Source organism: Trichosurus vulpecula, chromosome 9 (genome assembly GCF_011100635.1).
Source record: "Trichosurus vulpecula isolate mTriVul1 chromosome 9, mTriVul1.pri, whole genome shotgun sequence".
Lineage (NCBI taxonomy): Eukaryota > Metazoa > Chordata > Mammalia > Diprotodontia > Phalangeridae > Trichosurus > Trichosurus vulpecula.
The window spans coordinates 76,110,022-76,125,578 of NC_050581.1; the positions used below are offsets into that span (position 1 = coordinate 76,110,022).

The following is a 15,557-nucleotide window of genomic DNA, read 5'->3' on the forward strand; positions in this document are numbered from 1 at the left end:
TGTAATTCAATATAAACTATTTTGACTTTATTAACAGTGATTTGATACAGTCTCTGATACAGGAACAGAAGCTGACAACATGCAAAAGCAGGTTTAAAAAAAAAATTTCTAGATCTGAAGCCCCAAGGGGTGGAGGGGGAACATAGACACATCTTCTTTTAACCAGACTTTTCTCCTGACCCCTCTCAGCTGGACATTTGAGAACAGCTGAGGCTAGGCTGCAGCATTATTTTCCCCTCCTCTGAGATGGGAGTGATCATACACTGTCCCCAGAGGGCCGAAGTAGCACTGCAGTCTCCACCACCCTAAAGAGGACCTGGAATGACCCCTGGGCTAAGTCCAGAACAATGGCTCAGGGAGCCTTACTGTGATCATCTTTTTCTGAGCTGATGCTCTTGGGTTCATGGCACAGTCTTCCAGTCCAGGTGAGGAGCAGGTGCTGTGACCTAAACTAGTTCCTGAATGAGGGGAATATCTTGGCAAATTCAAACCAGTGGAGCTGGCCCCAAGGATGGGGACAGGCAACCTCCCCTCCCAACCTTCCCTCTTGTCCCAAGAATATGTGGAGGAAAGGGAAAAGAAAGAGAAGCCACCCCAAGCCCAACAAGGCAATTTTCATTGGAAAATAAGTTAAGTCCGTCGACACCTCTTCCTTTGACATGGCTTGGCCTCGGGGGTCCCTGAGCATGCTGCCACCTTGGGTGATGGCGATGGCAGGGGATTACAGTTCATGCTCAGGACCCAGCCCAGTTTGTTGTGCAGCACCTGCTTGAGGCCAGGTGGCAGAGGCAATCCTTCCAGTGTGTCCCCAGAGTCAGGCAGCAGTTGGCGCAGGCGGTAGCAACACAGGTACTGCAGGGAAGTGAGGCTGGCACAGGAACGGATCACCTTCATGCTACTCTTGGCTGCAGTGGAGCAAACCATAGGGTAGAATTTCTTGTTCTGCAGTTTGGTGGCGGCAACTCCTGGCAGGAGACATGATGTGAATGGAAGTGTCAGGTAAGTCACTGACCTCTAACCTCTATGTGATGGGACAAATTCAAGGGTGCCCAGGCCTAATCTACATAGCCCATAGTGACACAGAGCAGGATCCAAGCTTCTGAAGAGAGTGGAGAGTGAAGATCAGAGAGTAACCAGAAAAGACCCTCCCCTTTCTTTCTCTGGGTTGGTTTTTTTTAACACCAAAAACCAAGTACAGATCCAAGGATTCCAGATTCCTCTGATTACTAGAGTTAGCCATACCCTTTCTAAGGGCTCCAAAGCCAACAGCTTATTCTTAGTGGGCGCCTTCAGGCCCTCCACATATAGCTGACTAGCTAGCCTCCCATTAAAGACATTCTATTTTGTAACTTGGGCCTTCAGCTCCACCCTTACCTATGCATTTCCTGTTTTTGAAGAAGGTCAGTGTCCCATGCCAAGTGTCTAGGTGAACCCCGATGATGGAGCCCTGGCCAAACCGTGATGAGAAGCTCATCTTGTCACCCTTGTGATGGAGAAGTCCTGAAACAGCAGCCCCCAAGCAGGGAAAACTACATTTGGTGGATCTTGCAGTTTAGTGTCCACTTCTAACATAATCCACTTTTTCTAGCTCTGCCTGTTGAATGCTAGAGGGATACAGCGTACTCTTGCCTACAATCTGACTCCTTTCTCCCCATCCCCACCCCCACTCTACCTACCCTGAGATTTCAGTCACCTAGAGCCAGAAAGCTTCCAACCCCAACCAGTCTCCCCTCCCTGAGCCTTAGTGACAAGCCCCTTTTTCTCTGTATTCTCATCAGTCCTCCCACGCTCACCTGTGTAAGAAAGGCCCCAGCTGTCTTCATCCTTGCCCAGCAAGCTACAGAATGTGTGGCGATACTTGTCCAGATTTACGTCTGATGTCCCAATGCCAACCATCTACCGAAAACAGTGGGGAGAAGGGAAGGAGAACAGCACTAAGCACTAAGAGGTGGTCTGTGGCCAGTACCGTTGTTCTAGAACAGTGTCCCCCAGATCCCCCTAAATATACCATATCAGTGCCGTAGACTGGAGAAGTCATCTTAATCTCCCAAAAGTGCTGGCCTTCACATAGTTCCTTGTTCCCTCGTATGGCTGCTGTGCCACAGCTATATTCCATGTGAAAATTGACTTTGCGGTTGTCACAACTTAGCAGAGTGGCTGTTGATTTGTTCAGATCATCCCATACCCAATCAAAATCTGTATTGGAGGATGAAGAGGCTGCAATTTGAGACAGACAAAAGGGACCCAACCCCCCAACATACCCAGCTCCAAACCTAACATTTCTCGGTCACTGACACAATCAGCTGGTGACACTGATGCTAACAGAGCAAGGAGGAGGCCCAGTAAAACAGGCAAAAGCAGGCTCATGCTTAGTGGGGAGAATGAGAACTGCTCATGAGGCCCAATCCAGAGGATTTCCCCCCAAGAGTTTGCTTGTCCTAGCTCAGCTATACCGGATCCCGATCTGGCAAAGAATTGCATCTTGTTATGTTACCGATGTGTTCTCATAGCTCCCCTTCATTTTTGAGACTTATTCTCAATCCAGGAAAACAAAACAAAATTTAAAAAACAAACAAACAAACAAAAAAAACAGGCCTATGGACAAACTAGATGAGCATAAAAATTCCTTGTAATTTTTAACCTCAGTTCTATGTTCTTTTTGGGGTACTGAAGCCCAAGTATATGCGTTCCTTATCAAAGGTAGGCTGAAACTGACCACTGCTCTCCCTATAAGAGGCCACTGTTATGGCTGCGTTTGATAAAGCCAACCGTCCCCATCCCTATCCCACCCAAGCGTCTTCCTAGGGTTGTCCAACACCAGGGAAAAAGACAAGTGGAGGAGGCCTCTACAAAACCAGCTAATTCCCAAATGATCCCTGCTAGCCTGGAAACCAAGTGCCAGCAATACTGAGCCAACTACCACCCGGGCTCTGGAGCCCTTAGAAACAACCAACAACCAAGAAAATGAGGGGTAATTCCGTTGACCATCCCCACAGGGAGCACGGAGGCGCCTTACAGTCATCTTCCTCGCCACACTGGCAGTCCCTGCTTCGATGGCTGGTATGGAGGCTGGCACAGAATGGAGTTTCACTTTGGCTCTCACAGTCGCAGTAGGATTCCCCAGTCACAGGCACAGCACTCGGGATGGACGGTGGCAGGGAGGGGAACTCTGCCTCTGAGTCTGAGTCACTGTGCTATCAAACAGAAAGCCCAGGGTATAGTCAGGTCATCAGCCTGTCCAAAATTCAGGCATAGTGATGGCACGGAGAGGGTAAAGTAGAAGAGAACAAAAAACAACAAAGCCATTACCAGGATCCCTCCCCACCCTTCTAACTAGTTGGAGCAAAGAACATCATACCTTCTCTCCTTGTGGCACCTGGCACAGGACAGTCCCACACAGGAACACGCACCTCATGGAAAAACAAGTTCTCTGCTTCACCCTCCCCTTTGTGTGTCATATACATTTGAATGCCTACACTTTTTGAAATATATTCCCTGTGGGACTTGACCTACCTAAAAAGCCCACCTTCTAAGGGTTTACCTGACTCATCATAAATATTAATAAACAATCTCAGTGACCTCACACTTTCATACGGACTCTAAGCTGCTGGATCAACTACCAAACTGAGTGATGTCCAGTTTTCATCCCATTCATTGCCTTCACTTCGAGGTCCCAAATTTGACTGGGGTGAGTGCAAGGTAGATAAGCACCAGTTTAATAAAGAAACTGTCCTGTGACTGAAGGTCCTCACCAAGTCAGAACTCTGCTCTGGGGCTTTGTCACAATCCATGGATAGTTCCTGAATATTCGGAAACATAGTAATTACTGAGATGCTACAGGGAATCTCAAGCAATATTTATTGAGTAATCATTACACACAGCACACCTGCCTATTCTGGAAACTGCTGAGGGTTCCTCTTGTCACAAGTATATTATTATCAGTGATTGCAGAATCAGGGGTGTCTGATGACCAAAAATTCCATGGCTGCAAATCCTCCGAGTCAATCCTGTGACTCATCAAAACTGAGAAATACTACCTGCTTATCCAAGGCCAATGCAAATGAACAGTGCTCTTGAGTGGGCAAAGCCAGGGGCCTGTACAGTTCCAGCGACACTGTCCAAACTTCTTCCTCCCTACCAGTCATTTTTTTTTTTGCAGGGGAGAAGGTAGGGGTTGCCCAAGGTCACACAGTTAGTGTGTCAAGTGTCTGAGGTTGGATTTGAACTCAGGTCCTCCTGACTCCTGGGCCGGTGCTCTACTCACTGTGCCACCTAGCTGCCCCTCTACCAGTCATTTTCAAGAGCAACATGGTAGCCCAATCTAAGTACCTACATTAGAGATCAGGATAAAGTTCTCTGAATGAGGAGAGTTAGAGGAAAAGCTAAGTCTTGTAAAAACAAAAGATATAAGTAAAACATTTTAGTGCAGGGTGCAAGGAAAATTAACTTGTAACTAGGCGGCTGGCTGAGGAGCTGGAGGGAAGTCACCACTTCCCAACAGAGTTGAAATCAGAGATATTCCATTGAAAGAGCAGTTCAGCCACACACAACTTGTACCATTTAAGGTCTCTGAGACTTGGTTTTCTCCTATGTAAGAAGAGGGTGCTGAACTAGATCTCTACGATTCCAAACTCCAGGTCCTATAACCTTACCACTAAAGGGATGTTTGTAAGAAAGGAACATAGGGAGTGTGCTGAGGAGAAAGACAGGAAGACTAAGTGCCAACTGAGCCATTAGCTACAAATGGTGAACACCAGGAAAAGAGAACATGTAGTCACAACGGTAAAAGTAGTCTTAGAAAAGCTGTCAAGTCTGGAAATGATCTAGAACAATCACAGGGGTCTGCTGATCAGTGTTCCTGAGGAGTGGGCAAAGCCAGGGGCCTGTACAGTTCCAGCGACACTGTCCAAACTTCTTAGAGTTCTTATACACAAGACATCTTCTACGATACCTATTCACTGAAACCTATCCCAGTAGAACCCTAGCTCTGTCACATCCTACCAAGCTGAAAAGGTTTTATGTAGAGCTATCCTTTGCAGATCAACCTAGCTATGTGTGGAAAGGCTCATCTTCAGGATTAGGAGTACAAAGTAATAACTGTTTTAATCAATTCATGAAGCCACAGTCTGCATCAGCAGAGATTAGAGATTTTGAAATACTGAAAGTCTGTGGAAGCAGAGGCCACAGGAGAGCAACACCTCCTCTCAGACAGAATTTACTTGTTCGTCCCCCACCCACTTATCCAAGTCCCCAACATGTATCCCTCTCCTTTAGAAATCTCTATTCTTATCTTACCCCTTGGAATGCTAATGGCCCCATCACCCAGATGCTTTATGAGATTTGTCACCTAACCTTGGCACTTGACCACCTGCCACTGAAAAGGGGAGGAGGCTGCAGATTTTCAAGGGCAGTCCTGACAAGAGAGCTCTCACACCCAGAGAAAGGGGCTCCAGACATGTGGCTCTGGACTTGCTTTGGGAAAGGTTCCAATTGAGGTTATAATAAAAAAAAAGAGACTGAGAACAGCTAGAAGCATTCCAACAGCCCAAATCAATGCCAGAAGGTTCAAGAACGGTGTTGGCCATCAATGCTAGAAATAAAGAGCTCAAGATGCTGCCTCACCTTTGTCCATCAAACCAGAAAACTTCCAGTGAGCACCAAGTTATCTAGTCCCTACGGAGGAAGGGACAATCTCTAAGATTCAGTGAATATATTTGTCTCAGGATTGACTGACCTAGAGCCAGAAGAGACTTCTGAGGACATCAAGTCCATCCTAACAGAGGAAAGAAGCTGCTCATCAAGAGGTAAATTTAATGCAAAATTTGCCCCTTTCCCCAGATGTGGCTTTGTTAAAATTGTGTTCAGATGTTTTACTCAAATGTTTACGAAGTTTCCTTCCCAGTAATTACACCTCGTATTTAGCACTCCAGTGTTTTTAAACCACCTTCATGTCAATTCTATCAGAAAGTAGTTCAAGTATTATTTATCTTCCCCACAAAAAAAAGGGTTGTTCCCACCTTTACAGATGGGAAAATCGAGGCTCAGAAAGACTGCCTGTAACTTGTGCATAGGTTGGTTATGTGGCTGGTGAATGAGGAGCCAAGATTATTCTGTATCCTGATACAGACAAACTGTAGCGGGTGTTTGAGTTCAGCTCTACTACTGTAAAAAAATGAGCGCCACAGTTGGGATTTTTTGGTTTTTAAAATTTTTTTATGGATGCCTCTTGTTTTTGTACCATACTTTCAAATATGCCCTGACACTCCCCACTAAGAACTTAAATGCTCTTTTGTTACTCCTTCAGAAAAAATGTTTGAGACAAAAATGAGACCATTCAATACAATCAACCTATCAGTTGTATCTGACAGCACATGTAATATTACGCACCCAAAGGGGCCTCAAGATCATGCCAGATGAAGCCTGGCTAGAGGACCTAGGGATGCCCAGACTTTGTAGAGAAATGATGGCTGTATTTTGAAAGGCTGGTATGTGAAAGAGGGATCTGGCTTGTTCTTTCTGAGCCCTGAGGGCAGAATTAATAGCACAGGGCTTAAGCTGCAAGTCAACAAGCATTTATAAAGTGCCTATAATTCTGTGCCAGGAACTGGAGATAAAGATGGGAGCTCATATTCTAAAAGGACAGACAATATTCAAACAACTATGAATACAGAAAACCCAAGATTAAATGGAGCTCATCTTAGGGGGAAGGCACTAGGTGGTACAGCAGACAAAGCCCTGGACCTGGAGTCAAGAAGACCTGAATTCAAAGACATTTACAAGCTGTGAGACCCTGGGCAAGTCATTTAACCTGTCTGCCTCAGTTTCCTCAACTGTAATAATAATAGTGCCTAACCTCCGTGGTTAGGATCAAGTAAGATAAGAGTTGTAAGGTGCTTCAGATATCTCATTTCTTACCCAGACGCACTCATTTTGGAATTCTTTACACCACCACACCCCAACACCTAGGTATCAGTGGGACCAAAATGAGCCTCAAAGATATACAGACCTGCCCCTTTCCCAGGGATTTCTGTTCTTGACTGTTTAGAACATGAGGGCAAAGTTCTCAATCCCTTCTTTGCAGAGATGAAGGCTGTACGTATGGAACACTATATAAGCTGTCAAGACTCAACCCAATGTGTTGGTTAGTTTTGCTGAATTGTGGTCTGGGTTTTTGTTTTTTAAATTTGCTACAGGGGATGGCTCACTGAAATAGAAACTGGAGAAATTTAGCTTCCCTCATTGGAGAGAAGTTAGAGATATTTAAAAGATCCGGTAAGCTAGAACCTTCAGAACCAACACTGAGCATTCTCAAGGAAGGCCGCCAACTGTTTAAGTGGAACTCTTGTCTAGAAGTTTCTAACATACCCTAATTTTGAGCCTGGAGAGAGGCATTTTCACAGCTACCCAGACCAATTCTAATGCCCTAGGAAAATCATGTGCTCATCTGCAACTTATCAAGATCCTCACAAGGGCTAAGGGCCAAGGAGAAGGGTTAGGTCCTGAATGAACATATTCAGCCTAGGTTCTTGGAGATTCTCCAAGACAGAAGGTAAGGGAGGGATGTGTTTTGCATCGGCTCCTGCAGGCAGAGTACAAAAGGGATGTAGACCATTAGATGACAGGTAAAAACAGCACGCTGAGTGTATGTGCTAACAACTACAACAAATATCATAAATTTCTAAGCCACACTGTCAACAAACATAACCCAAGCTCCCCTGATGCAACACTAGATAATGAGTCTCACTTCCCTTGATGAAACATACAGGAGTGAATTCTCAAGGCCACTAGCTAATGTAAGGTGGAGGTGGTACAGGAATGTAGGCCAGGCCACATGATGGACAAAATAAATAGAAACAAAAGACAATACACAGTGACTACAACATAAAATAAAAGGTCACTATAAGGAAGTCAAACACAAAGCAACTGGAAAACTTGGAAATTCCAAAGAAAAGGTAGATAAACATTCCTCCCACACCCCTTTTAAAATATAATCAGATGTAGTTAGCATATCAGATATTTTTGCTTAATTGCTATTCTTTGTCACTAGGGAGAGTTCAGTCTGGTGTGAGGGTGTTTTGTTCCCCCCACTATCTCCAGAAAGGCTAACACCCTAAAGACATCAACATGAAAAAAAAATGTTTTTAAAGAATTGGAAGGAAGCCGAACCTGAGGAATAAAACCTGTTTGGATTCACTGTTGCTATGATTCAGATAGAAACAAAGTTATGGGGAGGCTTCAGACTGCTGTGGTCTTGCCCACCACCCCAACAGCACAAAAGAACGTTCATTCCTATTCTAACCATCCCTTTACGGCACCTCCAAGTTGTATAAGCTTTTGACAAGGGGTTAATTCCAGCACCTCCAGTACCAGTCATTTCAGATTTGGTATTTCCCCTAAACCTTAGTGGCCACCATCCTCAGAGACCAATCAGCTTCCCCACCCTGTTCTGTCCATATTATCCCAGGGGAAGAAAGCAACTCTTTTCCATTCTTAGCTTCAGTTATACTTTACATATCACAAACAGGGTTTTCCCTTCTCTAAAAGTCAAGCCCTAAAACTAGACACAGAACTCTGGCCAGGTTCTCACCAGTAACATGATGAGAGCGAGGACAATGGCCTGGTGACCTAAACACAGCACTCAAAATGTAGCTGGTCCATCTTGCCACTGGCCTGCAGCATTGTTGACTCATGTTCAGCTAAGGGCCTTAAATTTCACTCAACGACCGTACAGAGCAGAATGGAAAACATTTCTTTGCTATTTGAATATAAACCTAACATGATAGCTCAACTATACACTCCTTTCCTCCCCACCCCTCTAGACTCTCATGGACTTACTTCTCCCTACCCTAAGAAGGGTATAGCTTTTAGGCCTACAGGTGGTCCCTAGATCACCAGGGCTCCCTCCCATTTCTCAATCATTTTCCCTACAAAAGCAAAGAAAAACAGCACTTGCACTTGTCAGATCCAGCTTGCTCTTTTCATACTAAGAAAACACAAGCTTTAGGCCAACTTTTGCCAACTCCTGACGTAGAATAATTAATATCTGGTGGATAAGAGAATCTGGTTCTGTGCTCTCCTCTTACCCACCACTCCATGTAGAGAGCTAAGCCTGAAGCTGATTTCCTTAGACACCTTCTTCTGAAGGTGCTCCAGCCAGAGCTAAAAATACCCTGCTAATAACTTTTCCTGTGAAGGAAGCAGAGACCCACCTGTCCATCGGAATCATAGCCCCAGTTGGTGGTGCCAGAGGCCAAAGCCACAGCTCGGGCATCTGCCTCCCGGCGGGCCCCGCTCAAAACAAAATGCCAGGCCCGGCTGCTGCGGGTGCGTCGGGCCATGGCGGAGAAGATCTGGAATAAAAGAGAGAAACAAGCAAAGGGTAAGATGAAGCCTGTGATGTAGGAAGCTCCCTCAGAACTCAATCTCCAGCAATTAAAACTTCCCCATGTCTGTCCCATGAGTTCCTCTCAACAGGACAGTAGTTCATAACCAGAGTGACGCAAAAGTGTGGTTTCAATAAAACCACACAGTTCTTGGGTCCAGGCAATAGGTTATTAGAAGCACAGAGCTACCTTTTTTGACACCTAACTACTCTACCATCACCCAGAAACTACTAAGGGTCATAACCAACACCAAACACCCCTCCTCCCTGCCTTCTCCAGTACTCACTCATTCTAGGGAGTCATTCAGACAGCAGCTGCAGACTCTTCCTATTTAGCATGCGTACCACACCCTTAGGCATGCCTACCCTGGAGGCATCCTATGGCTATAGGAGTGCTAGGGATTGATTTTCCTACTCCTAGTCCTACCCAATGAGCATGTCAGACACGGCCACTCCCCCACACCCTGTAATTCTTCACTTCATGCATCATCAAGAATGTAATTAAAAACCACTGAATTTGGAGTCAGAAGAACTAGGCTTAAATCCTGGCCTCTGTCACTTACTACCCGTGTGACAGAAAGCCTCAGTGTCTTCATAGATAATTTCCAATATCTCTTCTACTTCTAAAACTTACGATCTTTATTGGTAGCTTTTGGGCCCTTGAACCCTTGGTGGCCACCTTCAGTTGTAGTCACTAAAGCATATAGCCAACTCATTCAGCTGATATGTTCTAATCTGAATGTTGACCACCTATTTCCCACATCCTCAGTAACTACCAGCTAAGAACTGGAGCTGGCTTTGGACTTGAGAGAAATCTGGCTTTTAATCCCGCCAAAACCTCAACAGACTCCAGTTTATCCATCTATAAAATGGGGATAACAATTCCTGTAGTACATAGTTTGAAGATGTTGGGAATGTTACACATGGAAGGAGCTGAGTGGATTTGACTGCCTGGAAGACTTGGGCCTGAACCCCACAATCAAAATAAGTTTGTAGCCATGTGACCAACTTCTCTGAGCCTGTTTCCTCATTTGTAAAATAGGAGAATCCACACTATCTACAGCTCAGAGGGTTGTTATGAAGCTGAAATGAGATACACAGATTCAAGGTGCTATAGGTATTATTACAGTTCTTGAGACAGCCCTTAGAGCTTTATGTATCACCTATATTAACATACTTTCTACCCTCCATTAGGCCAAGGACTATATTTAATAATCTTTGCATCTCACCCAATATCTAGCACAATGCACAATGCAAGCACTTGAGGGCCAGGTTAACTCTTTCCTCTGATAATTCCTACCTGTGACTTGAGGCAAAGAGTTAAGGATTTCTTGGCCTCTAGCAGGAATGATTTAAGGACAGACAAGGGAAACTGAAAATGGCCTCCCAACTTCCTACTAAAGTGCAGCTCATTTCACCCACCACTTCCAGGTTTTCCAGGAGCCAACATGGATAATGACAACAATACTTCCCATTTATAACAATAGCTCTTCCCCTCTACACATTCCTCAGCTCAACCACAGGCAATGCCCCCCACCATCCCACTATGACCTGAGAAGTCCAACCAAGACCTTACTATTTCCCTTAAGCCTCCCTGCCACAGACTGAGTGGGAACGTTTCTAGAAGCTATGGCAGAAGCCCGACCCATAAGCAGTCTGTGACAGCAAAGAGAAAGGCGGTTGCTTCATTGGCCCAGAAATTACCTCTACGAATACAACCCCTATCTAGCAACAGCCTTCTTGACATGCTCTATTGCCTACAACCTGGCCAACAAACATTTACATGGTGCCTAAAGGAAGGACAATGGAAGGCAGCACCATTTTCTTTTCCAGTCCCAGGCTGGGATAAAGCTGCCTCATAAATAAACAGGGAAGTATTTTGGCCACAGCCTCATAAATTACAAATTAAAACTGAAGTTTTTATGCCAGCTGTTACACTAATTGTTGAACTAGATGCAACAAGGAGTCATAAGTGCATCACCAGAGTTGAGACATCAGGTGATGCAAGGAATTTCTGCCCTGACCTTCCACCAACCTGACACAGCAGTTGTTCAAGTCCAGAGGGTGGGCCACAGGGTGGGTGCTATTTTTTTTAAACTGCCAAGGATGACATAAAATACCCAGAACTTGTATTTACCCTCCGCTCAGCCTGTGCATTCTAACACCACTGCATCTCAAATGTAATACTTCTAAAGGCCAGTAATCCTTAAAAGTGATAAGAAAGCAAGAAGATGAGTTCCATGATTTGTCTAGGTTACACATCCAGAAATAGGGAGAATAAGTACCCTGACTTCAACCCCACTGGGCTCAATCCATTGGGCAGCTTCCTAAAGAACAAAGCATGATGGGAGAAACCATAGGCTACGGAGACAGGGACAATCTAAGTACAAACCCTTTTAGGCAGCCAGAACTAACACAAAGACAGAATCAGACTATCTGAGCTGGGAGGGACTATGGAGACCAACACAAATCAAAAATAGTACTGTGAAGGAAGACTGGGATGAGGAAAGTGAGGGCACCTTCTATTTCATTTATGTGAGAAAAAGAAATCAGATGAGACCTGTATTCAAATGCTGGCTTTAATCACTAACTAAATTTCATCACCATGAGCAAGCTATTGTCATGGCATAGTGTCACTTGGAAAGACCAGATTTGGAGTTAAGGCGCATAGGTTCAAAATCCTAGGCTTGCCAATCACTAGCTGCAATCTTAGGCAAGCTACAACATCTCTCAGTTCCCATTAAAAACTCCATGGGCTCCTTATTACCTCCAGGTTCAAATATAAATTCCCTGGATAAATGTCAGTCGGTCAATTAATATTTATTAAGCACCTACTATGTTCCAGACACTGTGCTAAGTAACCTTCAGAACCAGGCTTCTTCCTGTCTTTCCAGTTGTTTTTTATACCTGACTGTCTTACTGTGATTCAGTGAAATTCTCTCCATCCTCACCTGTTTCCAGGCATCAAATCCCAACTAAAATCTCATCTTCTGCAAGAAACCTTTCCCAATCCCCCTTCAATATCAATGTCTTCCCTCCTATCCATCCCGGGTGGGTCCAGAGTTGTTTGCATATGCTAGACTGAAGGGGTAGGGAGGGATGGGGGAGGGGCAGAAAGGGTGGGTCAACCTTTTCCGGAACGGTAACTCAATGCTTGCAAAGTAGACACTTAAAGGCTTGTTAACTGACTGGCTAAATCAGGAGAAAAATCTAAAATGAAACAGACGGAAGATAAACTGTGATCGAATTAAATTCATCACAGGGTATGACAGCTTTTAATGGCTGACAAGGAAATTGGCAATGACTTCAGAAATATCCAGCATGATGACGAGTGCCAACTCTTTACACAGAAAAATCCCTAAAATGCAGGGCAATTCATACAGTTCAGCTATATTAAAATATCACTTAAGACCATATAAATAACTTCCTCAATTCTTATTTTTATTATCAATTCTCTTGCTAGGCAATCTTCTGACTTTAAATTGGTCTCAAGACCTAATCACTAAAGAGGTGTGAAGCCTTGTAGCATAATAGTAGCAGCTAGCAATTACATAGTACTTTAAGGTAAAGGAGCTTTATAAATGTTATTTGATCCTCTCAACAACCCTGGGAAGTAGGTGCTGCACTGATTCCCACTTTTCAGATGAAGAAACTGAGGTGAACAAGTTAAGTGACTTGCCCAAAGTCACACAGCTTCTAAATGTCTGAGGCAGTATTTAAACTTTGATCTGACTCCAGGTCCAGCACTCTCTAAACAATGCCCCCAGCTGGCTTAAGGTAAGATATGTTAGTGAGTTGTCCTTTGTTCTCGAAGGAGACCAAAATGACATCACTACGTTGAAGTCCAACTGTGGCTGATCAGACCAATACTAGCTCAAAAGGCTCTACCAGAGATCAGGTACAAATAGTCCATATGAACACAAGATTTGTATGAATGAAGGCAAAGAAAGCAGAGCCAGGAAAACAATGTTCAGCTTGATGTCAACAACATAAGCCCCCAAACAATACTAAACATAAGTATACTTTTTTTTTCCTTGGAAAGCACCTCCCATCTTACCCAGTCACTATGGAAACTTCTACTCGCTCTGTTCTGACCTGGGCTAGTTTATCCCCCCCCATTTTTTTTGGGGGGGGGAGAGTGTAGGTGCTCACTACATTGGTGCCAGACTTAATGTGGACATCTGACCACCGGCTCCCCAGCAGAAAATTCTGCCTCAATGGTTTATTAGCTGTTTGACCCCCTGGGGCAGATCACTTAACCTCTTAGCCTGCATGCCTGGGGTCTGAGTCATCACACCAGGGAACTGTGAGCTCCTAGAGAGCAAGGAGAGCTTTGACTCCTGGACTGAATGAGTGAACTATACTCAGATTAAGATGTTTTGTCTGCATGAATAAATCCCTCACGGCCTGCTCACCCCTGGTTAACCAACAAAACCATGTTCATGATCATGCAACACCCATGTTTCTTAACTTCAAGAAAACACGTTGTCCACTGGTGTTTTAAACTTTACAAAGTGCATTCCTTAACTTTGTAAGGGAGGCAGTGTAATTATAGGCCCATTTTATAAGTAAAGCAAGGCTGAGAGGTAAAGTGTGCATGTGGCCTGAGTTCAAATTTCTGGCATTCTTAATACTGACATTTATATGTTGGCTTTTTGCACATATTATGGCACGTGATTCTCACAACAAGAAGGCGCTGGGGAGGATCTTTATTGTCTTCACTTTTGAGGAAGCAACTGAGGCTGAAAGATATAAAATGACTAGCTTGGATAGTTAATCTGATAATAAACGCTGGCGGCAGAATTTAAACTCAGGTCTACAGACTTGAGTCTAGCACTTTCCCCACTACACCAGATGGTCTCCCACCAACTTACCTCAAATCACAGACAACAACAGTAAGCTGAGTCAAAGGAGACAGATTCAAAGTAACAGGTGGCTAGAGGATTGGGAATTCACCCTTCCGAAGGAACATGAGCTAAGTAACACTAAGTGACTGAACAGTTCTCCCAGTTGTCAACCACACTTAGGATTGAAAAAGGAGAGTGACGATGCAGACAGCAAAAGTGGAAGACGCCAGAACTCCGCACCTCTCATACCTCCCCTCTAAGCAGAGACCTGATTTGGTTGCTCCTGTGTTCAAGGTCTCTCCTCCCAGGTTAAAGCGCTCCAGTACCTTCACAATCTGGGGCCACCTCCTCCATGTCTGCTTCACTTTTTCCTTCCCTTCCACTTTCATGCCTGTTCACGTTGTTGGCTGATGTTTCTATTGCCTTCTACTGTACTCCACCTGTAGAATTCCTATCCACCTTTTAAGCACAGCTCACACACCACCTTTTACCAAGCCCTCCAACATTCTCCAGGTCACAAGCAGCCTTCCCTCGCTCGCACCCCAGGACTTCCCAGATGCACCGACCACACATCCCCACTACCAGACTGACCAGCCTTCCTTAACCTTTGGTCTCTGCAGGCCACTTTCAGAAATGTGAACTCAAAGGCACAGAATCCAGGCCGGGATAGATCCCGGGGCCACACCCACAACCCACATTCAGAAAGAACCCGGAGGAGGCCGAGGTCAGGAAACCAGCAGCAGCCGAGCGGCCTCAGAGCCCCCAAGTGGTAACAAAGGAAGGCAGGGACCCCGGCCTGGTCCCCGCCGGCCCATCCTCACCGGGACAAGGAAGAACGGAACGGGAAAAAGGCCAGGTTGGCCCTGGCCCTGCGGGGCTCCGGGGCCCGACGCGCGCACCAGCCGAGGTGAAACCGGCGGCCCCGCCTCCCTCCGCCCGAGGCCAGGCCGGCGCAGCCCGGCCCTGCCCACGGAGCTTCTCCCTTCAAGTTCCCAGACCTCCGACCAAACAACAGGAGCCGACCACGAGGTTCCGTTTCCCCGACAGGTCGGCTGAGGCTCGGCCGTGGCCGGTGAAGGCCCCTCTACAATAGGATCGGATCGGAGTGGCTCCCTCCTTCCCCGCCCTCCCCATCCCGCTTTCTATCTTCTGCCCTCCTCCCCGCGGGAGCCGGGCGCTTCCAGGGCCTGGCCTCCGCCCCGCCCCGCCACCCCCGGGCCCTCCCGCACCAACCGCTGCACCCCCTCCCACTGGGCGGTGCAAACCGTTCGGTTCGCTGCCGAGAGGGATCGCCGAGGGCTGGGCAGAGACGAAGGAGATGGGAAGAG

The 15,557-nt window shown here is 45.8% G+C and overlaps 1 protein-coding gene across 4 annotated transcripts in view; it reads right to left on the reverse strand.

Annotated features, from left to right (window-relative positions):
• The window catches only part of SPSB3 (splA/ryanodine receptor domain and SOCS box containing 3), a 16,442-nt gene continuing 885 nt past the window's right edge, over positions 1–15,557 (reverse strand). For all 4 annotated transcript variants that reach the window (XM_036737798.1, XM_036737800.1, XM_036737802.1 and 1 more), the window contains exons 2-7: positions 9,210–9,350; positions 3,017–3,194; positions 2,009–2,196; positions 1,794–1,896; positions 1,375–1,500; positions 1–965 (exon numbers count right to left, since the gene is read on the reverse strand). In XM_036737798.1, coding sequence (XP_036593693.1) covers positions 631–965; positions 1,375–1,500; positions 1,794–1,896; positions 2,009–2,196; positions 3,017–3,194; positions 9,210–9,338 — 1,059 coding nt within the window. In that variant the 5' untranslated portion in view covers positions 9,339–9,350 and the 3' untranslated portion in view covers positions 1–630. The remainder of the gene's footprint in view (positions 966–1,374; positions 1,501–1,793; positions 1,897–2,008; positions 2,197–3,016; positions 3,195–9,209; positions 9,351–15,557) is intronic.